Raw genomic sequence first — 26,344 nt, forward strand, 5'->3', positions numbered from 1 at the left:
ACCAAAGTCAAAGGCCAAGTGTGTTTTTACAGCTGTCTATATAATGAGCTCTTTGGGGGCCTGTCAAGTCAATGGTTAGCTAACGTCTCAAATTGTATATGTGTGTGTGTGTTGGTTTGGGTTAGGTAATGTCTCTCCATGTCACCCCCCCATCTCCAGGCACATCTAATGTCTTTATGACTGAAATTATACATCTTGACCTGGGAATCAAAGTGACAGAAGGCTGTGAGAAAGCGTGAAATTTATAAAGGGAACATAAGTCCATTTCATGTCAAGTCAGTTTTATGAGACTTGACTGTGTGACTACTGCCCAATATTACAAATCACTAATTTGCCTCAAGGGGCTTTACAATCTGCACAGCATACAACACTATCCTTAGACTCTCGAATAGGGGAGAAACCAGCTACAATAACTACTGACTCTATGTCTCTGTCTGTTGAAGGATGGTCCCTCTCCTGAGATTCTGCATGTGAAAATGATTAAACATTCTAGGAATAAAATGTGTCTATGTATTGAATAACATAGTGGTTATAGGCAATGTGAGTTCCAGGCTCAAAATGTTAAGTATATCTTAAAACAGCCAGGCGTCCATATGAATATGCTCAAATTTGAGCACTTAACATGTACAGAATGTTGTTAATTTTTGCAGGTATTTTGTTTGCTGTTTTCTTAAAAATCACAAAGTATTAACCTCACGGTGGCAGTAGAGGAAAAGTCAGGGGCTCACCAAATCCCAATATGATTCATCATCAGGGATGAATGTCTGTAAAACCTTTCATGGCAGTCTTATCAATAGTTGTTAAAATATTAATAATAATAAATAAATCTTATCCTGTCTTTTTATGCAGTCCTTCAGTTCAGCCTCTGTCTCTAACAGGCAGTCTTAACTCCTGTCTCTTTAAGGCCCCCCTCCCATGGAGCCCACACTGTTCTGATTGGTCAGCTTTCTGTAACGAGGGGCAGCTGTAACAGAGTCATGTTAAGTTGCCACTGGCAGATTAATCTATAATGAAAAAGTAATCATTAATAGCAGCCCTACAAGTATTAGTACAGTTTGTATTAACAGCTCTATTGTTCAGAGCGTGCAGAAGTAAATACATTAATATCAGTCAGTGATTAGCCCGCAGTTTTGTTTTATTTATTGAAGTAGGAACATTTGTGAATTGCAGACACTCAGCGCTCCTTCACTTCCACTCTGAGTTGAGCCATGTGCAGGCATGACATCATATCACCGAATCATCAGAAAGGTCCTGTGGGGCACGTTAGGCAACAAACCATAACTCCATTACAGCACATCACAGCTACTCAATTCACTTCATAGCCAATCAGCCCTGAAGTGGTCATGTGGAGAGAGAGAGGGAGAGAGAGAGAGAGAGAGAGAGAGAGAGAGAGAGACGTTACATCCTGTTCATTATTAGCTTAGAAAGAAAAAACATAAACCAGGTAAGTCATGATGTTAAAGCTTTCAGCCTGTTGCTAAGCCAGTGGAAAGAAAGAATTATAGGTATATGAAATGTTGAAAAATATTCCACCTGGGAAAGCCAGACCTGGCAGAGGTTCCAGAGAGCACATCTGGCCCTCTGGTTTATGCTGGCCTGGCCTGGTGTTTTTTATAGCACAGCTAAAACACACTATGCCCTCCTCTCACACATTCTCACTCCATTTGACAAAGAGCTGCTCTCGCTCTCTCGCTCTCTCTCTCTCTCTCTCTCTCTCTCTCTCTCCACGTTGGAAGATTTTCATGTCCTTATTTCATTCGCTGCTGTATTTTTGACAAAATTATACAACCTTCAGGTTAATGAAACCCTTTCCAAAACCCACTGGATAAACTCAACACTGCAAGATAAAAACACAGCTGCTTTTCTGAGTCACTAAAGATGACACTTTGGAGGTTTCCACCTGACCATAACTTTTCACAAACATTTGTGTAGATTTTTTGTGTTTTCTATGGGAGTAGGTTTACAGTAGTCTAGGATTAGATATGATGAACCACTATAATAAGTAGAAAAACAATAATTAAGCTGCTCCCAAAACCCCCCTCCAGTGACCCTCTGGCTCAAATATAGCTACCTTGTGTGAAGCACATAAAAATGTGGTCATATTTTTGTTAATGTCCTATCCAGTCTTTGTGGACTTGTTATTTTGGAACAATACCCAATGATGTCAGGTGGCAGCAGGATGTTGGGCAGCCGAGCAGAACTCTATTGTGTGCTCTTGTTGACTCTTGTTGGCTCTCATCATTCTTCTGTGAGGAGTCTAAGCAGATACAGCCTAACGTTGTTTAACCTTAGTGTCATGTATTAGCTCAAAAAACACATGATAATTGTATGTAGAATATTTGAATGTATTTACGGGGGATTGTAAGAAAGTTAAGAGTAGTATTTTATTAATTTTTGTGCCTCTGAACTGTAGACCAGCACCTCCCATAGGTTCAGTTATCATGACGGTCAACAGGTTGTTTCTTTGTGTATACCTGCTCCTTATTTTAAGTATTTACTGTTGTTAATACCTGTGTAAGTATAAAGAATAAAAATACAAATAAAATGGGAGGAGTCAATGCAGCAATAACAACTGTACAGTAACACTGTCCTGTTTGTCAGTTAACCTTTTTATCAGTGTAACTTTTTTCATGGTTGCATGCCTGGGACCTGCAACACTAACAAGTAAGCATGTGGTGTACAAGGCAAACCGAAATTAATAAGTGAGTCTTGCCAATTTAAACAGGCTTTGGTTTCCCCTCCCAGTTTCCCATATTACTCAAGTGAACCTCAAGTTTGATTGTGGCTGCCTGACAGTCTGAAACATGAATCGTGGCAGATTGCTGTAACTGATGAAGGTCTGGATAGTGCTAAGGCTGGTTAAGGCACTGTGAGAAAAAATGAAATAACTGTGTTTATCTCCACAGTGACAGCCTAATAAGGTGTAGTTGTGTAAGGGCTGTTGTGTATTTATGGTGAACTGACAGAATAATAGTCTGTTTAGCAAATACAGGATGGAAATAACTAAAATTTCAATACATATAATGATAACACTTTTGCAGAGTTGTGCAAATAGTATTGTAGTTTGTGAATTGTCACGTTCCAACTTCCCACTCTGAATGTTGCTTAATTTACTTTTTTGGGCAGAAACAAGATGGCGAGCTTGCAGCTCTGACTTATTATTGTTTGAAAATGGCTTAAGTGTTTGCTAAAGTGGTGAATGCACAATACCAGTCAAAGGTTTGGACACACTTTAATGAGAAAGTGTGTGAAAATGTAACATTAATTTAACACGAAACATTGTAGTCACTTCAATAGATAGCCAGACACTACCTAAACCAACGACACTGAATAGCAGCATATCTGAAAAGTTAGATGAACAATGGAGTTCAGAGGTATTTTTCCCACAATAAATTAGCATTTGATTTAGCCCCCCCCCCCCCCCCCCCTTTTTAAAGGGAACATATGCTATATTTGTTTTCCCTCATTTCTATGCTGTTAAGATTTCAGATGTGAAAAAAATGCCACCTCCTGTCTTTAAACCTTATTGGAATATGCTGTACAGAATGCATAGTGAGTGAGGGCAAAAGTATCAAACTGACCAGTTTGTTAATCTTCTATCCCTTCCTTCTTCTTTTTCTTTTTTTAACTTATTCTGTTATGTTTCTCTCTTTCTCCCATTGTCTCTTTGCTTTCTTAGTGTCAGTTTGTGGTTGGCTGTGGTGACATCTGTAGTACCCTGCCCTGATTCCACATGTGGGAAAAAATTCATATTTATCTGTTGGAGGTCTCCCTCACCACAAAAGAGCAAAGAAATGGTGTGAGTCAGATTGAAGGATATAGTATAAGCATTCAGCTTAGCCTTAGCCTGGATTTTATATCAGCCATATTTCTCAGGCTCAAAGATCAGAAACTACACCGATTTTACGCTTCTGCTTCAGGTTTTTGTGGTGAAAACAGCTTGTGATTTAGAGCAAATGTCCCATGATCATAACTAGCAAGGGACTGCAGAAATAAGGGATTTGGGTGGATTCTTGAAGGACGTTTTTGTTAGAGATCAGGTTCCTCACATCCCACAAGGCCTGTCAAGTTTCAACATGGAGAAATTGGAAAATACTGAAAAATATAATTATAGCAGGACATCAGGACTATCGCCACAGCTTGCTGCAAGAAGGCCATCATCTGTTTTCTTCCACGACACATCTGCATAAACCAAATCCCAAATTTTGAGATCAGTATCAGATAGTAGTAGGAAAAGGTGATTTTGGTACCCTGTATTTTGATATATTCTACAGTACACTTTTTGGCAGATTGCCTATGTTAAAACAACAGGGTAAATCTAGACAATCATATCAGCAAACCTCAAAAATCTAATGGGAGGGGTTGATGAGTTTTAAATTAATGACAAAACTGCTTTTCTTTACAGAGTAACAATAGAAATGTATTGCTTACATGTATACTCACAGGACCACAACTGTTAAAAAAAGAAGCTTTTATTGGAGTTCAATGCAAGCCAGTCGCATTTCATAACAACACACAGTCTTACAAAAAATTAGTACGTTTCCCTTTTTGTAAAGCCACTAGCTATAAATGAGTATTTATGTATGTATTGTAAGATGTAAACCCCCTTAAAAGTCATTACTCCGTTATCACAAGTGATTTAAGTAGAAACTGTGGCATATGTAAAAATTGTGTTGTATGAAAACCACCTGTAAGTAAGCGCTACCTTTGTGTTCATCTTTGTTTTCACTTTTTTACACAAGTATCAACATTTTGAATGAGTTGAATGAGTTCCTTGTGTCCGTCATACCTCCGAAAGAAACAGTACATTTTGATTCACTTCACAGATCAATATCACACATTAGCATTAGGAAACAGCTAGCCTGGCTCTGTATATAGCTCAAAATTCATAATAATAAACATGTTCTATCTCGTTTTTTACGTTGTACATACACAGAAATGTTAAAACAACAACTTGTGATTTCAGAGGAAGTTGCATGCACTGTGACACAACAGCTTCTTGAAGATGCGCTAGACAAAAAACAACCTTATAACCACAAATTGCCATTCTTACATTTTTGTTTGTGTATGAACTACTGTAAACGAACAAGATATGTATTAATTAGGGTTAGGTTTACACTGCACAAAGCAAGGCTAGCTGCTCCCCCGCCCCAAGTCTTTAAGCTTTGCCTAGGCTCGTCACCTCCTGGCTTTCGCTCCTTTCTTACTGCACAGCCATGACAGTGGTTTCAATCTTCCCATCTTATTTTTGGAATTTAAAAAAATGTATTTCCCAACAAGTTATTTTCTTATTTTTTGCTTACAACAGCAACAAGAGTAGTAAACATCTTATACAATGTAAAATAGGTTAATGGTCATCAGAGCACTCAACTGAAAATTCAAACTGGAAGGGCCTAAACTGTGTATTTTCAAATCTTCAATTCATCAAACAGACGTCATAAAATTACTGTTTTATCAACAGATGGAAAAAGGCCTCAGAGTACCTGCTCTGAAATCAAATGGACAAAAAAATCTTAAATTTTACTCTTAAAGAACCAATAAAGTGCAGTCCACCAGAAAAGGATGTGTCAATGTGAATATGTGAATATAATGTAAGAAAAAGCAGACTTTTTTGTGTCCTTACTACTAGTGCATGGAAATGTCAACCCTTGAGTTGTCTGGTAGCGTGGATGGGAAACCACCACTACTTCAGACCAATTGTTCTCCTATTTATTATGCCCTCTGTGGTTTTGGTGGCTCCACAACAACCGCACACACCTTCCTCCCTTCCAGTACATTCAAATTCAATAATGGGAATGATTTCCCACCATCTATTGAAAGTTTTCATTCCATTAAAAGCCCATTGTTTGTTATTTGTATCTGGATTACCAGGTGGGTGAGGGAAGACCCATCAAAAGTACTGGTGAGATCCCAATGTTGGATGAAGGTAGTTTCTCCTCTTACCAACAAAGTCTAACAAAATCGTCCATTATTGTTCTGGGTACTCTCAAGACAAAAATGGTCAATTAAAAGTCAATGATAAACACAGGAAACAACAGTTCACTCTGTGGCAGCAGTTCTGTCTTCTAATTTTAGACCTTTCTCTTGATTTACCTCAAGTCTTTTTTATCAGGAGAAAGCCTGTTGCACTTGGTATGTGAAGTTCTTTGCCATCTTGCACAATCTCATGTAAATTGAATAGAAAATTGAAAAGAGTTTTTCCCTTCATCAACTGCTGCATCACCAGTCACAATGGCTATATACTCCTTCTGTTTATATCAATCTGTCAATAATGCTTCTGTGATTTATAAATCACCTCTGAGTTCTAACGCGTCTTGGATCCATCAGCAGACTCGTTTGGCTGCTGGACATTGATTTGGTCATGGGGATATGGCAATCCTGGAGGTCCAGGAGTTCCTGGTGGGCCAGGCGGCCCAACTGGCCCAGGTTTTCCTTGTGGCCCTTGCGGACCATACATGCCTTGTTTTCCTGGAGAGCCCTTGCTCCCTTGAGGTCCTGTTGGTCCTGGGCGCCCATCTATTCCAGAGGGGCCCATGTCACCTTTCTGGCCCCTCTCACCACGCGGTCCTGGCTGACCAAGAGATCCCTTGGCTCCTTTTATGCCTACTGCACCTCTGTTGCCAGTGGGGCCTGTTTCACCTGGTGCACCTTTAGGTCCAATAAACCCCTTCTCTCCAGCAGATCCACGACCTCCTATGGGGCCTCGGTCACCTTTGCTTCCGGTCAATCCCATGGGTCCTTTTGAACCAGTCTCACCACGGTTCCCTTTGGGCCCTGGTCGTCCTGGAATGCCTGTTGTGAGAAGATGGCATGGTGACATTGCAAAGGACACTGTACAGAGGCATTCAGATTGTATTTATATACCACAACATCCACTGTACCTTTTAGTATAGTGAGGTTCTTTATGACCTGTGTATGTTGTGTATCTACCAGCTTCATCTCCTCCATCACCATGGACAGATTCCTGACATCCATATCTAGTCGGACATTCAACAACATATTCTGCTGTCTCAGTGTGTCGGCCAAGGTGAGGAGTAACAAGACTGTATGGTTCATGTTCTGCAGAAAATAGACAGTTGTGAGGATGAAGGTATGAAGTAAAAGAAGAAATCCACAAGAACACAAACAAAAATAACAAGCATGAGACAGTAGGAAAACATATTTAAACAAATTGTATCCACTGTCTGGACTGTTTGGGTTAGGGTTAGCTGCCAGTTAAGTAAAGAGTGTGTATAATGTTGTATGCAGATGACACCATATTTGGTAAAGTTGAAAGGACTTCAACTTTAACCTACATATCTTTTGTGTGAAAAAATGTAGTTTTTGTATGGCTTGTGTAGTTCCAACCTGTAGATCTTCTGTTTGTCTGCTCAGGCGGCCCTGACAGGTTGAGCTCTCAATGTTGATATACTTGTACATGCTTTGGACGTGACTGACGGTGGCGTTGATGCTGGAGGATATTGTGTCGATCTCCATCTCGATGGAGTTCAAACGACCATCCAAGGCAGAGAAACGTTCACCTGTCCGATTTTCGTAGTACCTAAAGGGATTGTTAAATGAGGGTTTTTCCCTGTATCAATATTGTTACTTCCAGATACTAGATTCTAGGCTCTAGTTACTTATATAATACTCATTTTTACTTGATTGTGTGTACTATAATCATTGTCAGGATTTACCTCTCATTTGGGCACAAAAACTGGGTAATTTATTTTTTGTATGGTAGGGTTCATTTTAGAGTTAAGGTAGACTAAAAAAACTATTTTGATAATATATTAATCTTTTTAGTAATTTTTCAAGCAACAATGTTTCATACCATGCACGCATTAGTGTCCAAGCATGTGTATTACCTGGAATGGTACTGAAGGTCATGCATGTTCTCTTCATGTTCATCCATGAAAGAGGTTACATTATCAAGTTGCATCTGCAGGTTCATCACCTGAAAACATACACATATGTAGTACTTCTATACTTGTGAGGACCCACTGACATGCTAGTCCCTAACCATCATAATTAATTCTGACCCTTTCCCCAGTTCAAACCTGAATCTAATAATAATTTTTTTAAAAGTGTCCTCACCTTCCAAAAACATGTTGTCACTATCAAAGTTCAAATTGGTCCCCAAACCAGTGCACGAGTACAAGATTACACATGACTTATAGACATTTTTAATTCTCAACCAGCGTGCATAGTTCATAAAGTTGTGTGTGGGTTTGTTTGTTTTTTTTATCAGTGTTTCCCTTCACGCTATAAAATCTCTTCATAGTACTTATCTAGACAGAAAAATATTGAACTTGCATCCAGATCCTGAACCCAACCTGTTCATGAATTTATAGGTCTAAACATACCTGCTGAGTGAGGTCGTAGAACACTTCAGTGGACATGGCTATTCTCTGGTGATCTGCGACAATGTTGTTTTGGAGAAAGCGCATGTTTTGCACGGTGTTACTTGCATTGGATTTCATCACATTCAGAACTTGGGTGTAGTTCTGCCAGTCACTGGTCAGCTTCTGGAGGACAAGAGTTTCCTCATCTGCTTTCATCTGCAGGGCATCTATCCACATTGTGCTGGAGAGCAGAAAGGAGATGTGAGGTACAGTGGCTTAATTTACCTACCTGCCTGCTTGGTTGTAAAGAGGAAATAGATTTTTCTTGTTCAGAAATGTGCTACACATTGCAAAAATAAAAAGGCATCTAACAATTTTAGCACCCAATTCAAATTTCTAGTTGCATTTCATAACAGTAAGGATAATAAAATCCATCAGTCATATTCTTTGTTTAAAGTCACAGCTGTGTCTTTTTCAAATGGGAAAACCTGGTTCCTATTCTTACCGTGGTTTGGCAACATAAACAAAGATTTGCTCATGAGGCTTGTCCCAAAATGGCAATTATGACAGACTCTGGCTTCTTGCCTATTGTCAGCCATTGAAGTTCCCACTTTGTCCACTTCATTAAAAGGTCAGGAACACATGATGTGAATGTTTGTGCTGGTATACTTGTCCACCAGATGTGCTGTTTCTGATAATACCTTCTGCACTTTTCCAATTAAAGATTTTGGAAATATAATGCTTTGCTTTTAGATTTCTTACATTCTTACAGTTTATTTATATTATGACTTTTCCAAAAAGCATCTTTACCTTCCAAACAAAATAAATCTGAAGAATAATTCTGCTAATATCAGGTTTTCAGTATCAAATACTCATTTCAGAGAGCTATGTTATCTGTCCAAATATCTCTCCCCTTACTCACCTAAGCGCCACTGTGGTGTTGACTTGCTGTGTGGTAGCTTTGATGTCATACTGATCTTCCATCAGAGTCTTCAACTTTTCGTCAGTTTCCTCGATCACATCCTTCCACCCCTCCACCTGACCCAGGTATCTAACCAGCGACTGGTTGAGAAGTTTGATTGACATTAGGTGGTTTTGCATGTCGCGAGTCAGCCGGGTGCTGGTGGCTTTTTGAGTGGTCTGGGTCTGAGAGGCCTGGTCCAGGACCTGGGGGATCAAAGAGGAGCGACAGAGTATCCATGTATTTTTTTCTATTAATGGGATGATAATAAAAAAGAAAAACATGTCACGTGACACTGTTTTCATAAAAAGTGAGTCTTGCAGTTAGTATTTAAAATGAGTCATCAATTTTCATTTCAGCAGAAGATTTAAAAAATATTTAATTATATTTAATTTAAGCTTCTCCAATGTGGCGATTTGTATGACATAATTATACATTGAGTGACAACAACTTAATAGTGATCCATTGTACCTGCTCCTGTCCCAGTATCATTCTCTGGATGTCTTCAAACTCTCTCTTCAGCCTGCTGATCTCCTCACTGTACAGAGTTGCATCCAGACAGCCTGAACAGTTAGAGGTAGAGCTCAGATCTGGAAGACAGAGAAAGATAAGAAAGAGAGGGGACATAAGGTTGTGAGGCAGTATTCAAAAAACATATACTGTATATGTTATACTGCAAAACCTCTGGCTACCATATGTTAGAGAGAGAGAAAAATATCTTCTGAATTCCTCTGACATCACACTCCATCATCTATTTCATACTTCAAGAATGGTCTTAAAAACCTGATACGTACTTTATGCAGTATGTTTCTAATTGACAAAACAATTTTAGAGCTTTAAAGATAGAGTCAGTGATTCTGGAGAAATATTGTTACTTTGTCAAAGTAAATATCTCCTCATGGTCCAGTAGATGTCTGTTCTGTGTGTGCTGTGAAAAGAATAGCCATAGTGGTGCTGACTGAGCTCCACACCTCAATTCCAACCAAACAACAGGTGGTGTTGGTGCTTATGCACAGGAAAGAGGGAAATCATCAGAGCAGCTGTCTGTAATGAGGACATGATAGTCCTGTCTACAGCACCTGTTAAATGGTGGGAGAGAGATGCCATGGCCAATTCACATCGAAAATGTTTTCTAATGTAACAGATACACTTCCATTTTATTAAGTGTATCAATCCACACTGAATCGGAGACCCTTCTTGATTTTTACCTTCTGAGTCTGTTTCAGTTGCATTTAGTGAAGCGTTCATTTCTATTGCAACTAGCAAAACAATCAAAAGCTGCCAAATAACACAATTTTGTCAAATGAATATGATAAATCTCAAGGGTCTATGCAGTTTGCTTTTTTTGATGTTGTTGTTTTTGATTAGTCTTTGCAGTACCAACAAACAGCTACTTTAGATTGTTTGGTGCAATAAATTAATCAATGTATTATGTTTCTTACAATTGTCATATATTTAAAGAATGCATGATGAAATTCCTCATAACAGTCGCACAGTAAATTCAATTTTTATGTGTTTGTTTTGAGTGATTAATTAAAGAAATGTATACATTTATTTTTTGTCTGTGTTATATTTGTAAGTGTTGTATAAAATCAATGCTGACTCAGTATAAAAACTGATATTCTCTGAGTCCAGCAGCTATTTTACCATCTATTCCTTGCTGAACAGTGATGATCTTCTTGTGGTAGACAGACTCCTCGTCAGCCAGGTTGTCAACCTTCCTGAATACTGCAGACACAGAAAATATAAAGTTATGGAAACATAACCTGAAATTAAAAGAAATTTAAAAAATTATATTAACCTATAAATGCAGAAAAATGCTAATGTAAATGAAAAACAGCACTGAACACTACCACTAATAGTGGCACTCAATGAGCGAAAATACCAAGAAAGGATGGTTCTGAATGTGGAGGAATAGATAAAGAAAGGTTTGACATCTGCAGTTCTTTGCTCTTAACAGGAAATAGGAAGTATTTTAAGGAGTAAAAACAGGATGCTGTAATTTAAGCCCTGATAAGAAAACATATAAAGTTTTCATTAGTTAACAAATGGTTTAACCAGCTGGCCAGGTCCTGCCCCCTCCCAACATATTTCTCAAGAGAGCAACAAGTTTGTGAGTGTGAGGTTTTTGTGTGGTTGAGGGTACATTTGTGAGTGTAACTTTGTATGGTTTGTATTTGCAGACTTTTTCTGCATTCTAGTTCCTGACTCAGGGGATTAATGTAGGTCTGTTTGCATTTATAAATGTTTCCACATGCGATTTGCACATACCATCTGCTCTGCTGTATTAGCTCCTGTGACAGTGATGCTAAGCATGACTAATGGCTTTTGCAAGATTCTGTGCAATGATGCTAAAAGTAGCAATACAAGTATTTGAATGAATGAATTCCATAAAATACTTTATAAGAGATTATGTGTTAATTTGCCACTACAGACCATTATACCACATTACTTGAAAATATTTATTTCCCCAAAGAAATATTTGTTTCTTCTTATAAAGGACAGTGCTACAAAATGTGCTGTAGTTTGTTTTTTACTAAACAGATTAATTTATTATTTATTATAAAACAGCTGTTCAGCAGGGGATGGAAAATCAAAGGTTACTGGTGTCTGTTTTTCCTTGTGTGCATGCACAGTTGGGAGTTCCAGCCAAGTACAATATGTTTTCTGTTGATATTGAAGTTTTTTAGTGCTTTGGGGTTGCACAGCTGGGTTGTGTTTCTGCTTGTATTGTAGTCTTATATTTGTGTAAGCACACATTCGGGCAAGATGAAAGTTTGTTAATGCTGATTTAGTCATTTGGTTTCTCAGTTGTCTTTGTTAGCGCTCAAAATACTGAAGGAAAAATGTTTATGTTTATGTTTCTCCCAGAATATAATTTGTGGCATATCTTTTTTTCACAGATTGTTGAAATACTCAGTAAAATAAAACCTACATGAAAAATTCATAATAGAAAGAACCTTGCTTGCAGGTCAAGGTTCTCCTGTCAACAGTTTTATTCAATTTGTTTTATAATGGTGGTCTGCCGCGAGTGACCACCAGGAAAAATTGGCTTCAAGACTGAGTGATGTTGCCATCCAGCTCTTAATCCATACATGAGTGTTACCCAAATTGCAATAAGAAATACCACAAACAACAATTAACCAGACTTAAGGTTCTGCAAAATTGAAAAGTAAAGTAATTAGAGTTACCTGCTAGCATAATATCAAACTGGCTGTTAAAGTTCATGCTAGCTACTATAAATTGTTTCTCTTGTCAGGAAAAAACAAACAGCTACCACCATAAAAAAACAACATTGGCCAAGCCCCATTCAAAGTCAATAAAATAGCAGTAACAGTTAGGCCAATTTTAATTAAACAGATACATGTTAGCGACACATTAGCGTCAGACATGTAGCTTAATGCAATAGCTATTGCACTCAACCTATCACAGAAAAACTGAAAAAAATTAATATTTCAAATATTCAGATATTAGACTTAAAATAGCTACCTACAGAAAAGGGGGCATAGGATAGGACATTTTAATGGAGGTTGTCTTTGTTTAATGGTCATGAATGGACAAAATGGTGACTGAAGCTAGCTAGTAATGTCAGTTAAACTGCAATTTCTACAGAACTGTGTCTGTAACGATTCCTAAAGTGTCATAACGTACAACTGAAGCCAACTGCTGGTGGTAATTTCACATGTACAGTAGGTCTACATGTTTCCAGCACATATAAAACGTTAATGAAATCCCCACACACAGTTTACAGTATGACTTTAACGAGACTTTATTACCTTTCTGTACATGTATGTGAAGGCAACCCTGTGCGTGTGTGTGTGCACGTGTGTGTGTTGTGGGATTTTGCATCACTCTACCAAGTCTCCTCTGAGACACCTGAACGGTTGTAAAAGAATAAGATTTATAGCTTTCAAACCCAATAAAGAGTGATGTTAATGTGAACAGCATCTGTCGGCATGGAGAAGTAGTCAGGTAAAACATGGCACACAGGACCTATTTAATGTACGGGAGTTAAATGTGCTGTGTTTTATTAAGACAAATACACACAAAGTAAAGTCTAACATTTTCCCACGACGAGCCTACTTCTCCATTTTCTTAATACATTATGTCAGCTTTCATCAGTGAGAATATCTGACAAATCACAGGGTCACTGTTGGGAACGACTGCTTTTAAGGGTTGGAATGCCTTCAGAGGTGGAGATAATATCTAGAGTTTTTTGTTTTTGTTTTTTTCATTTTAAACTAATGTGTTTTGCTCAGTTGGTGGTAACAGCCCACGTTTGACTTTACTGCACGCTAAATACCAGAGATAAACTAGCCTTGGTTGCCCAATAAGTACAAAGATTGCTGGTTTAAAATTAAACAGCTCACCAAGTGATGCCAGCACTGCAATGGTGATGATGAGAAATGCAACAAATCCATAGAGGACTTTGACAGCCAGCTGGAGTGAGTGGCTCGGCTGGCACTTCACACAGCCACCTCTGTTACGACCTGGACACACAGTGAATGGATGGATGCACACAATGAGAAAATGTGAGTGACTTACTAAACACTGATGCAGATAATTGTTACCAGAGGATGAAGAAGTATTCACATCATGTACTTACTGTCAGTTGCAATACCACAAATTAAAAATAATCAATTTTGTAATGCATTGACAATTCTGGTTTGTAATTTCTGTTTATAATAATTGCACTCACCAAGATAATGGCTGAGTGTTGGGAATGCAACAAAATTACTTAAAAGAGGGCTAATGGGGCAACCTGATCACTTAATTGGACTAATGACCTGGACTAATTTGAAAGAGAAAACAAAGGCCTAGGGTAAAATTATTACCAGTACTGTCCACTGTAAACATCCCTCACAGTTTACAGACTGACTCTTTGTTACACTATGACATATTATGTGCAGTGAGTGTTATATTGTTGTTTTGTTTACAATCTATCTGGATAAGTAAGACATGAGTTGTATTAAACTGGAATTATCATTTAAGTACTATACTTGCAGTAAGTAAAAGGGTTAAAACTGAGAGGCTAAATGTGGTGAGACATGGAGCAGATGTGGAATTAACAAATAACAATGTTGTCATTGGCAGATGTACACACAGACACACACACACACACTTAAAAAAACAAAACAGATTTCCATGTTTGTTTTGTTGTTGTTAAGACTTGTGTGGGTGTGCATGTGACCTTCACCTCTGAATGAAGGTATATCCTCCTCCTCGCCAGTGAGATCCTCCTCTGAAATACAAAACGAGGAAGAAAGAGATACTGAAAACATGTTTTACTGTTCACTACTGACCAAGTAACAGGAGTTTTTAGTGTTGTGTGATCTTCTTTTTAAGGATCATGGAAAAAACTGAAAAACACTAATTCATCATGAACTCAAGTTGCAGGTTTGTACGTACATTAAGATGAAGCCCCTTGAAAGCATAAACAGCCTCATTAAGTTTTTCTTTGAACCCAATTTAGACGAATCTTTAATATTTAAAATCAAGCCTGTACATGGTTAGAATTTGTGTGTAGAGAAAAGGACAGACTTTGAATTCAATAGACAGTGCAATATTTATCATGTGAAATACATCATGTATACTGAATAGAACAGTTTGACTATTACCTTTGAAAAGCTGGTTCTCGTATCCTCCATAGTTGTCTGGAAAAGAAACAAAGTGACATAAAGAAGACATTTTCAGAAATAAAGCTGACTTAAACCAATTCTTCTGGAGCCACCAACAAGTTTTATTAATGCTGTCATAAATCATTCAAACCAGCTGCCCCACAATCCTCCAGAGTCTCCCTCTATTGTACTCAGCATGTTCATGCTTAGCATAGCTCAACTAAACTGCATGTTTTTGCTCTGCTCAAATATTTTCTCTGAGCTGTTGCACACTCAGGAGAAACAGTCCCATAGTGGTATACAAAGCATGAGAAGAGATGTTGGTTTTGTGTGTTAATTCTGAGGGGGAGTATTGTGTGTCTGTGGAGGCTGTCACCACATACTCTGGCTAAAGTAAGAAGCATGCAAGCAACCTCCACAGATTATAACCACAGAGTCTAATAAACCACACAAGGCCAGTTTACTATAAAATCCCAGACTTCAGCTTTATGTTTTAATAACTGTATGTAACAGCAATTACATGTGGGCCATATACCGCACGTCACCACCCAAAGTGCTACCCAACCCCACACCAGAGGCGGTGCGGGCGTGACACTGAATGTCAGGAAACTAAAACATTGAGTGGAGCTGCAGAGGAGGCTGTCACTGAGGGGAAAGAGCTGGAAAAGACACAAACACTCATACACAGGAAAAAGAGAGTTTGGCAGGTCGCTGACTAGCTGAAGAGAGACAGTTGGACACTCTACCATGCTCCGATGTTGATGCAGCCAAAGGAGCAAAGAGTTTCAGACTGAGTTGTCAAACTGCTGAAACCCTGCTACATAATATAATGTATGCAGTCACATTATAAACATGTTTGACTTTGTGATGTTTCCGATTGTGGAAATGACAATGCGCAAAATATGTTGACTTACTCTAGACAGATGTGGTGCGTTTTAAAGTAATATTGCACCAAAAGTTTATGTACTAATACTCAGCACTCTAAGCTGAAAATGTGACTCTGAAAGGTTTCTAGAGTTCTCCCTTTTGCATTCAATGGGACATAGCGTTAATGTAGGTATCAGCTGATTGGCATCAACTACTTTATACATGCATCACCATATGTGGCTTGTGATCCATCCATCCATCCAGCAACTGCTCTTTTCTCCATTCCTGCTGCTGAGAGTAGCAGGAAGTGCTCCTCTTTCTCCAGTGAACACCTTACCTCCATTCATTGACTGAGAGAAGCAAATGGCAGTGCAAATACCATAAGGGAATAGGTGGTAACACAAACAAGAGTAACATTGAGAAGGAAGTTTAAGATTTTAATATTAGGCTTTCCACAAGTGAATTAAAAGTCTTGAGAGACCAAAGCAACACGCTTGGCTTGCAAAAGCAATGATGAGGTGAATGTTTATGTGAAGTAGCAGTGGAACAGCTGAGGTCAGGTCTGGGTGGACACTGAGGCTGATATAATGATGGAGGAAGGAGAGAGGAGGGAGAGGAAAAACCGAAGGAGAGGTGGAGACGACCATATCCAAAGAACTAAAAACCCAGACCTCACCTGCACAAACTGGAGTGTTGGTTTGTTCATATGTTGAGCCAGAAGTGGTCGTTTATTAGAATTATTAGAACATTAACCAGCTGGCTCACAGATTACAAGGAGCACATTATTGCATTTGACTATGATGTAAGGTTATTTCTTTCATCTGCCACCTTAAAAACTTGGTGATGTTATGGTTAGGAGGATTGTGGGCATGGAATAGAAACCAACATTTATTATTGGTTGTATACAGTGGCCTACTGTATTGCTCTTGGCCTGAAAGCTGCTCAAATCTATTTTAGATTATCCAACAGATCAAATGACTATGTATAATGTGAAAAGGGTCACTCACCGCTGTGCACACAGAGGATTATCACTCAACTTTGTGGTTCCCCAACATTTAAGTGTCTCTCAACTTATCATTTTGGTTTTATGGCCTGCAGCTTTACTGTTTTGGCTCAGACTCAGTACTCTACCTATTTCCAGCAGAGCTATTTTCAGCAAAAAAAAAAAAAAAAAAAGCTGACAATACCAACTGTATGCAATGTGGCCAACACAATAGGGCTTGTGGAGCATGTAAAAGCTAAAACTCCAAATATTTGCTCCCCCTGGAATAGAAGGAGACTAAAACAATGTCAAGGGGAATACAAACTGACTCAAATGCAAATGTTGCTCTATACCTGCTTGATGTGTAAATGGTTAACTGCTTGTTAACATGTTCACCACAACAACTTAATAAGATGATTCTAATCTGTTCCACTGCTACTGAAGGCCAATAAAATCAATTGGTACACACACACACACACAATTATTCACCATTTTTAAAAGGGAACAAGTATCAATTTTGTGTCAATTGCCCAACAACAGTATTTTCTTGTAAACACATGACTTCAAAAGCTGTAGTAGTAGAGTTGTACAGGAGTATAGTAGGTGTTCTAACATTATGGACCATCATTATACTCAGTTTCAGAGGAATGTTTTCATACTGATCCAATTCTGTTTCACACACTACCCCACCCTGATTAAGATACATTTTTAGTGGAAAAAACAAAATTCTTATAATTTTTTGGATTTCTGAAGCATGAAAATGGTCATATTTGAGGTTTGAGTGTCAGCACATTATTTACTACTGGAAGCTTAAATCAAAATTTTACAATCTGTATCAACCCTCAAGTATCTGTCTACTCATTGGTTCCACCCATTGATTAATTGCCCTGATCATCCATCTCCTTCTCTTCTAGCCTGTTTCATCTCCCTCTCTGTTTTTCCCTCCTCATGTTTGTTGTTCTTTTCTCTCCTCATGGTTTCCTTGCTCTCTGTGGAAAAACCCTCATGTCTGCCTCGTTAGTGAGGAAGCCGACCTGTCCAACACACACAGAGCAGAACTAAGCTGACAGCAGAGCAACACAGCACAGCCGTACCAGGTCACACACAGTTTTGTAAGTAGACAGGTCATGACACAGACACTGTGGTACCACTAAAAAAAGTGTGAATCAGTAGACAAACAGTTTCTTTGTTAAATTTACACTTTGATTGATGTGCTTGGAAATCAAGTGAATCATACTTCAACAACCTCACTGGTCAAAAAATTGGTACAGTGCAGGATTTTTACCCCAGCTTAAACAAGCATTCTGCATTAATCCTACATGAGCTGTTTAAAAGATAATAAGCTTTGTTTTCTATAAAAGGGTGGGATCAAATAACTCCTCCTCAGTCCAAAAGGTTTGGATGTCTCTGTTCAGCTTTCACTAAACAAACAGGCAGAAAACTTCTTCTAGGTGTCAATATCAATCATTAATCATTATTTATAATTTCCAATCTGAGGGTCAAGACCTCCACAACATGTGGTAAGAAATGTTTATGTGTAAAAAATAAATTTCTTTCATCTTTGCTTCAATTTTTTTTAAATGTTGGATAATTAATTATCCTTTTGACCACAAAAACACAATAAATCAGGGGTTAGGATTAAGTTCAGTGGCAGTATTAACTTAACTTCTTGCTCTAAAATTTGGTTACAGTTAATAAAAATGCCAACATCCAACATTAATGTCAGGTCTGATCCCCTGTATGAAAGTCAGATGTGCTACACCCATCCACCACCCTGACCTTTATTCCCTTACTTTCAGGCTTGCTATTTCCTACATCGCCATAATTCCTGTTTATACTGGAGTGGTAAGGCAATATAGCTATCATGCCTTAGTATAAAAATCACAAAGTAAATGCTTAGATTTGTTGAATAATGAGTCTGACCGATCCTAATGTAAGCATGTCCTTGATGTCAGCAAAGGTCATGTCCTACATGTACAAGAGAGTTCCATGGTTTGGTAAATAAACAACCCTGAAGGTACAAGAAAAACCTGATTTGAACTAAACTGTCTTCAGTTTGTTTCAGAAATAAACCTGCAGCATAAAGAAACTAAATAACATTATACATATCATAAAACAAGGTCTAACAATGGACAGTTAGGTGCAATACTGTATGTGATGGTACTGTAAATAAAACCACATAAATTGAGGTTAACCGAGTTGAAGGAAAACTGAGAAATACATTCAAATGCTCTGATGGTTTGATTGCACTTTGAATACACAGCCAGACAGTCCAAGAAGTATTCACTTACCTTTGACAAGAAGCAAATATAGTGTAAGGGTGTGTATTGGCAGCAGACGCTTGAAAAATGTCTTGAAATAAAATCTACTAAAACTAAACATTTACCAATACATCAATCTCTCAAGGTTGATGATACAGATACACAAACTTTGCACCTTAGTGAGCCTTTAAAAGCTACTGTATGAAATGGTTTAAACAGCAGGCTACAATGTTCCTACACAAGACAATTAGCTCAGCCTTAAAAGACAACATTATCTTCTTAAACTTCCATGTAGAAGTTTTCTGAGTTTTCTGTGAATGTTACAGCTAAATTCCACCGGATGCGTCTGCGGTCCGGCTCCGCTCTGGCACGGCAGCGGATCCGATCCGTTTCCATTCTAGTCAATGTGTGTACTTCCACCGGCTGTGGAACGGCTCCAACAGTCCAGAGGCCTCCGGAGCACATATGCAGAGCTTCTATTTTTGCCGGATGCCGGATCACGGCGCAGCAATTCAGCACTGCGCAGATCGTGGGGGGACAGGAAGTCAAGCACAAATACAAAATAAAAATGTCCGGTTTCAAAATAAAATACACTGTGTTCACGGTGGATCATATTTCCCAGCACTTTACCTTGAAAACGACAAGGCAGATCAACATGTCAGCACCCCTACTACTCCTCCGAATGGATGTGTTGGTTTTGTGGTTATCTATAGAAAGTACATGCCACTATATTGCACAATTATCTGTGAATTCGGGAGATCTCGTGGGTCCTCACTGCTCTCACTGCCTGCCGGAGCCGCAGCACAGACGGAGGCAGTGGGTTTTGACCAGGCGGGGAGTTCTGGTCCTCTGAAATGAAGCCAACTTGGAAGTAACTTAGAACTGCATTCTATCAAAAGGCCACCAGAGGGCGACCGTTTTGGTGTCAAAAGGACTTCCATCTCTATACAAGTCAATGGAGAATTCACCAACTTCTCACTTGATTTCTAACCTCAGTTAACGTTTTCAAAATGTGTTTATGGTCTCAATCGCTAGTTTAAATCCTTCTTCAATGCGGTATGATTGAAATTTGGCCTCCCTGATTTTATATTTGACGATAAAGCATGGTTTGCATTAGGGTGTGGCTACGTCCTGATTGACAGGTTGATTGACCAATGTCCTCTAGATCCAGCCCTCGCAACCAATCGCAACCTTCCTGCTCCGCCCATGGCCCCGCCTCATGCCCATATAAGTAGAATCTGTGTTTTTGTTTTGCATGCACCTAAAATTTTCAAAATGGCGCTTCCTAGATTCGAAACTATTGGCTTCCGATCAGCAGTCCACAAACCAATGGGTGACGTCATGGATGTTACGTCCATTTCTTTTATACAGTCTATGGTTTTGACGGAGGACGGAGCCGGAACGCAGCGCAGCGCAGCCGTTCCGGAGCGGATCTGGATCCGGTGGAATTTAGCTGTCAGTGTGATTTCCCAGTTATTATTCTCTGTGTTACTGTACATGTTCCTCAGGTCCAGATGCTGTACAGTGGCTAACCTCTACACTTTTGAAAATAGCAAGGCTAGCAGCAACTTAAAACAGCACACGTACAGGACATGAGAGATATGCGTTACAGGCCACTTTACAGAGCTTTTAAAACATATTCCTGATGGTTTCTAACCAGTTCCGTAAGAATATATCTGCAGGTGAATTTGGATATCATAAAGTTATCCACACAGTTATGGGTGAGTGAAAGCACAGTTTGAAGATAAACATTCTAAAATTCAAAATAATATTTTCAGGATGTTAGTCTTCATCCACATGGAGTCAATCAACCATTGAACCTTTGGTGTTTGTGAGCATGGCGCCAGGCCTTTTCTTGAGTCAGCAAACCGACAGTGCCACTCCGTGTTTGTGGTTCCTCAGTGGTGGTTCCTCTCAGGGGGCTTTGGACTTTCCAAACCCATTCCCCACCCTCCTCCACCCTTCATTCCTCATCTGGACTTTGCTTTCGCCAGGTTTTGCAAAATATTATCCTTGGTGAGTAGCATACCCTGAGTGTCCTCTAACTTCACCACATCACTACATGATGTGACTTAACATGCAAATAGAGATCTACTCCAAATGAAGCTGCATAGAAACAACAGTGTATACTTGTACCTTTCCTTCACTTAGCTTGAGTTAAATTATTCTAACCACAAAATCCCCCTCAAGAAATTTTAGAAAATCGCAGCCTTAAATGGAACCAGGAGTCAAAAGATGGGCTCTTCTCCAGATCAGAGTGGAGGTCTTGACCATAACTCATAAAGCCAAATGAATCTCTTTGCAAACCTCTGCTGACATCCAAGTCATTTAGGTGCCCTGTGACTGGAATGTGTGGTCTCCTCACAAAACTATAAACGCCTGGTATGTGTTGCTGCAGATTGCAAAGCTGAAGTTATAGTCGAGCCATTACAAGAGAATGTTCTTTTATTGTGGTTCAGCACTGAAACTGGAGATTTTTACAGTCACAAAGCCATAAACACATCATGTTTTCTCAGGACTAAATTGCTTGGGACAGCAAAGCTGAGACACAGAGGTGGTTAGGTTTATGGGGTTGTGAGGCCAAAGGGTGTGTACAATATCCTAGGTTCTAATGCTTTAATTGAGGGCTGCTCAGCTTGTTTTTTTCAAGTTTCAGGTCAGATATTATGAACATATTACATGTTGCCTTGTTTAATCTTTGGTCTTAACTGGTTCAATATTAGCAAGTTAATGTTAGTTTTGTCAGTTGGTTGATTCAGCTATCTTACACAACAGATACACCAGACAGGTAGTAGCTGTTAATATTTAGTAACAACCAATTTCAATTGAAAGATGTTAAATCTCCACTTAGTAAACCCTTATGTTAGCCAGTTGCACCAGCTAGCTGTGCAGTTCAAACAGATATTTTTCGGGAACAGTTCCGCAGAAATTGTTTTGAAACAAACAAAATCTGCCTTTCCTTCTCTTCTTTGCTCAGTTTTTCCTTCTCTTTTGCCAACTGTACACCTGTCTCTCATCTTCCCAGTCCCCCCTGTGAGCGCCGGCCCTGGTAGGAATGTATGAGGCAGCATGTTTTGTTCTGATCAGGCTGGTTGGACTCATTCTCTGCGAGACTGGAAACCACATTAACAGACCTCCTGTACTGTTTGGCTGAGAAGTAAACTGTATATGTTTTTGGAGTTAATTTGCTGTATCGCCTCGTGGCTCAAACCAGCTTCACTCCCCCAGACCTTTCAAGAGAAAAGACAACATGGTGATTTGGGTTGGAGTTTTTATTGCTAAGTTTACTGTGATTTCCCTTCATTCGTAATGTAACACTGGTAAAATCCAAACACAGTCATCAATGTGAAACATGGTACAAATCCAGATTTTCCATCAGTGATTAGAAACCATATCAGGCTACTGAAATACAATTACAACATAACGTAAATGTCACTAATTGTAATAATACACTAAATTGAGTTGCTAGCTACTGTAAATGTAATGGTCTGGTTTTTGTGTTGATTTGTTATACACGTTCTCATTATTCACTTTTGGCAAGATCAAGATGAGAAGATTGATATCATTTTGTGTGCTAAGAATGAAGCTACTGCAAGGAGACGGTTAGCTTAGCTTAGCATTAAGATTGGATGCAGGGAGAAACATCTAGGCTGGTGTTGTTCAAAGGGTAAAAAGCATTTAGTCCATACAAAAATCAGAAAGTAAACCTCTCAGTAACAGCATTTCAGTTTGTGAATGGAATAAATAAAGAACAGATTAAATGGAGTCATATTCTGAACTTTGGAGAGAGCCAGACTTCCCTTTGCTCAGTCTGTATGTTAGGCTTAATTAAGCGAGTCATGTGCTAGCCCTACATTTAGTGTACCAACATGACATCGATTGTGGTATCTAACTGTATAACTCTTGGACAGGGAGTTAATAAGCATATTGCACAAACTGTTGAATTATTAGGCTACTTTAAACACACTTTACAAGCACATCCAAAATCATGTTTATTTAGACTAAAATTAAGTAAACTACAGCACTTTGTAATTAGGGCACACAGTTTTGATGTAAATAAAATGATGACTTAAATCTTTCTTGGCCACTGCTTCTGTTGACATAATTCATGATCCAAAGACAGCCTGGGTTAAAGGGCCAGAATACTCCATCAGAACTGCTTTTTGGGTAGTCGAATAGCTTCAGAAACCCCCTCTCCTTCACACCTGTTTAACATTGGACTAGAAGAGGCTGTGTAGGGCCAGAACTGACTATTCCACATTTACACCCACACGCTTCAGTGATTGGCCAGTTTCTCTCTCTTGATCTCCTTTTCACACAACTATTTCTTTCACTTTTCATCTGTAGAATTGAGAGCAACTCAATGAGTACCTTTCCAATGAGCCTGTCCCTATCTGAAAATATGCAGCCATAATGAATGATATCACATCTGCCATTTCTCTGTGGTGACTGGTTTCTCACTCTGCTGTCAATTGTGACCTTTCAGAACTGTAAACAATTTCAGTTTCTGACATGGTTGGACAACACATCATATGAACTACTTCTGATCAACCATAAACTGACCCTTGTAGGATTAGGCCTAGTTGTAAGTACCACTGGATGGTAGAATTAAGCATTATCCCCATCAGTATGAAAAGATAAAACTCTCAGAAAACTCCTCTAATTTGGAAGAAACAGTAGATAAAACATAACATGAGCAGTGATAGTCACTAACATATTACAATGGCCACAGTAAGAAACGCCACCGAGGTGCCAGAGGGTTATCAAAACAAATCAAAGATCAAGATCTTGATGAAATCACATAGATGCCATAGTGTCTGCAGGAAAGGCAGCAGTTTAGCACCACAGCAATGAATGCAAGGCAGTTTACAATAAACACAAAGAAGTAAATCAATCCATCCTATTCTAATTACCGTTGGTAATAAATACATCATGTCACTTCTTAACATATTTTCAAGCTATTATCCCAAATGTGGGATTTCTTCCTCCTCCCTCTCATTTCCTCTCTATTATCCCCCTCTTTCCCACTGTACGACCCCCTGCCCCCCCATCTCTGTCAGCCTTTCACTCCTCATACCTCTGCAGCTCTGCACACTCTACAGTAAGCCCGGAAACCATGTAAGAGCCCCTGCCCCTCTTCAAAGTCACCGACAGCTCTCGTTTCATGCCATGTTATGAGAACGCTCAAATTCAAATGTTATGTTTTCACCCCCAACCTTTTTTTAACGGGGGTATTAAGTCAATCTATGGCAGATTGGCAGGGCTAGAGAACATTTTATGTTTTATTAAACGGGCTGTGGTGTGCACACATAGATACACATGCACACACATTGACATACACAGACACACATATATAGAGATTTAAAGCTGACTGATCAAAGTTTCACATCCAAGAACAACAAACCAACGCTTTCTCAGGATCCACGCTGCCAAGTTTTGGTGCAGAACGCAGATGAGAAGCATATGTGGTCTCTGGTACCCTGTGCAGGTGCCTGACTGCATGCCACCATGACAGATACTGTTCCTGTATACACTCTTAAATTGTTTTTGAGGTTTTGGTGAGAAGGAAGATGTAGTAGGAAATGTGCTGGTGCTACGGATGAAATAACACTGAAAAAAGAGAAACTCACTTTACCTTTCATGATTCCTTGCTCAAGTATTCTGTATGAACAACTTGTCCAGTTTGCTGATGCTCAGCTTGATTGTTGCAGTAATGATGGTGGTGATGTTGCAGTCTTCTTCACCTTTTCCCCCCAGTAACAGCTAAAGTAGTCAGCAATTTGTGTTTGAGGTGTCAGCATTCATTTCCCAGTTGTCTGCAAATCTCCAAAATGAAAAAAGTCCCAAAATGTCTTACTTCCACAGATCTGAAAAGCAAAGGAAGAGAGAGGAGCAGCACCTCAGCTCAGCTCATGAATGCAGGATCCAGCTGCATTTGTTACCAGCCTGTATGAGCAAAAGCTGCACTTCTGCAACTTCAGAAGACAGACTAATTTCTAGATGAATTAAAATCTTCTTGTGCTGAAAACTAGTCAAAGTTTTTAACCTGTGTTTGTGTCTGCCTGCAGCTCTCTGGCATCATCCCACTCCTTTCCATAGCCTGAGGAAAATAAACCTCCTCAGACGGAAACCATGTCCAACTCTAGAGAAGGGAGGGAGTGAGAGAGAAATGGAGCAAGGAGGGATGAAGAAAAGGAAGAAGGGTGGTAAGAAAGAAAGTGAGAGAGAGGGAGAGAGACAGATGGGAGGGGAACAAAGAAACTGGAAAATGAGGGAGGGACTGGGAAAGGGACAGGATGAGAAAAAAACAAGAAAAGGGAGGGGTAGAGAGAGGGAGGGAAGGTCCATGTGTTTTGTTGATAGTCAGTTTTGTGGCTGAGGCTAATTGCTAACAAATGTTTTAACATCGTGGAGTGAGCACCTTGAATATCTGTGGCCTTGGCCTGCAAGACAGGAAATAGTTTTCTGTGAACACACACCTACACACAAACACACACAGACACATGTCAAAGCTATAATCCCTAGCTGGCACCAGTTTGCACTCTCCTCAGTGCTCCCGCTAACCTCGACTACCAGTGTCTGAGACTTACAGCAGGTGTAACTCTTGCACCAACACACGCATCCGGCCGTCCAGCTGACGAAGCAGCTCCAGCGGCTGTCTGGCATTGTGGATTTTCAGCTCCTATATTTCCTCTCCTGCACTCGCTGTGACACCTGGATATGGTTATGATGTACTAAATAAGAGTTTTAAATACCATTGTATGTTGAGATCTATACTGTATATGTATGCATGACCACATGTGTCGGCAAGTAGATGTAAAAGTATATGTATGGACATGCATGTACATGTGCAATGTGACCACATATATGTGTTTGTGGGTAGGCTTTAAAAACAGACTATTTCTCCAGTTGAACTACTTCATATTAAAAAGTAAAAGTATACTTGTGCTTAAAATCTGTTTTGCTTGTTGTTGGTATCAGCATAACTTTATAGTTTCTTCTATGTCATTTGTTTGAAAATTTCTCATTTATGACTCATTTAATTCATATCAAACACATCATTGAGTTAATAAAACAGTCTCACCACATGGCCAATAGATTGTAGAGTTGACAAAGCAGGAAAAGCACAGATGTAAATAATAACATTAATGATGGCTCCTTTCCATTAATTGTTCCAGTAAGCCATGCCAGTGAATGAGCATGCACAATAATAAATGTCAAAAGTTAGACGGTCTATTGATTGGTGGATCTGGATCTTTTGATGCGGAGATGGCCAAGGGTCATGAAATTTTAGATTCTCACATTTTTATTTTTCCAGGCACTTTAAACAT

General features: G+C 39.2%; 1 protein-coding gene across 1 annotated transcript; it reads right to left on the minus strand.

Annotated features, from left to right (window-relative positions):
- Positions 1–6,304: 6,304 nt before the first annotated feature.
- LOC128377004 (scavenger receptor class A member 3-like) lies at positions 6,305–24,860 on the minus strand. Its single transcript, XM_053336877.1, has 12 exons — positions 24,649–24,860; positions 14,904–14,939; positions 14,483–14,527; positions 13,656–13,775; positions 10,933–11,013; positions 9,757–9,875; positions 9,247–9,491; positions 8,346–8,565; positions 7,848–7,936; positions 7,348–7,540; positions 6,882–7,059; positions 6,305–6,792 (listed from the first exon to the last, which is right to left on the minus strand). Exons 1-12 carry the CDS (start codon positions 24,653–24,655, stop codon positions 6,305–6,307), a joined length of 1,821 nt encoding a protein of 606 aa, XP_053192852.1. The 5' UTR covers positions 24,656–24,860.
- Between the last annotated feature and the right edge of the window lie 1,484 nt (positions 24,861–26,344).

Source organism: Scomber japonicus, chromosome 17 (assembly GCF_027409825.1).
Source record: "Scomber japonicus isolate fScoJap1 chromosome 17, fScoJap1.pri, whole genome shotgun sequence".
Taxonomy (NCBI): domain Eukaryota; kingdom Metazoa; phylum Chordata; class Actinopteri; order Scombriformes; family Scombridae; genus Scomber; species Scomber japonicus.

What these genes read in the sequence shown, in the direction of transcription:
- LOC128377004 (XM_053336877.1), bottom strand. An exon ending in TGATACTGGGACAGGAGCAG is followed by an intron (nt 9,492 to 9,756) that starts GTACAATGGATC and finishes TTGATCCCCCAG; the next exon opens with GTCCTGGACCAGGCCTCTCA. An exon ending in GAACCTCACTATACTAAAAG is followed by an intron (nt 6,793 to 6,881) that starts GTACAGTGGATG and finishes TTCTCACAACAG; the next exon opens with GCATTCCAGGACGACCAGGG.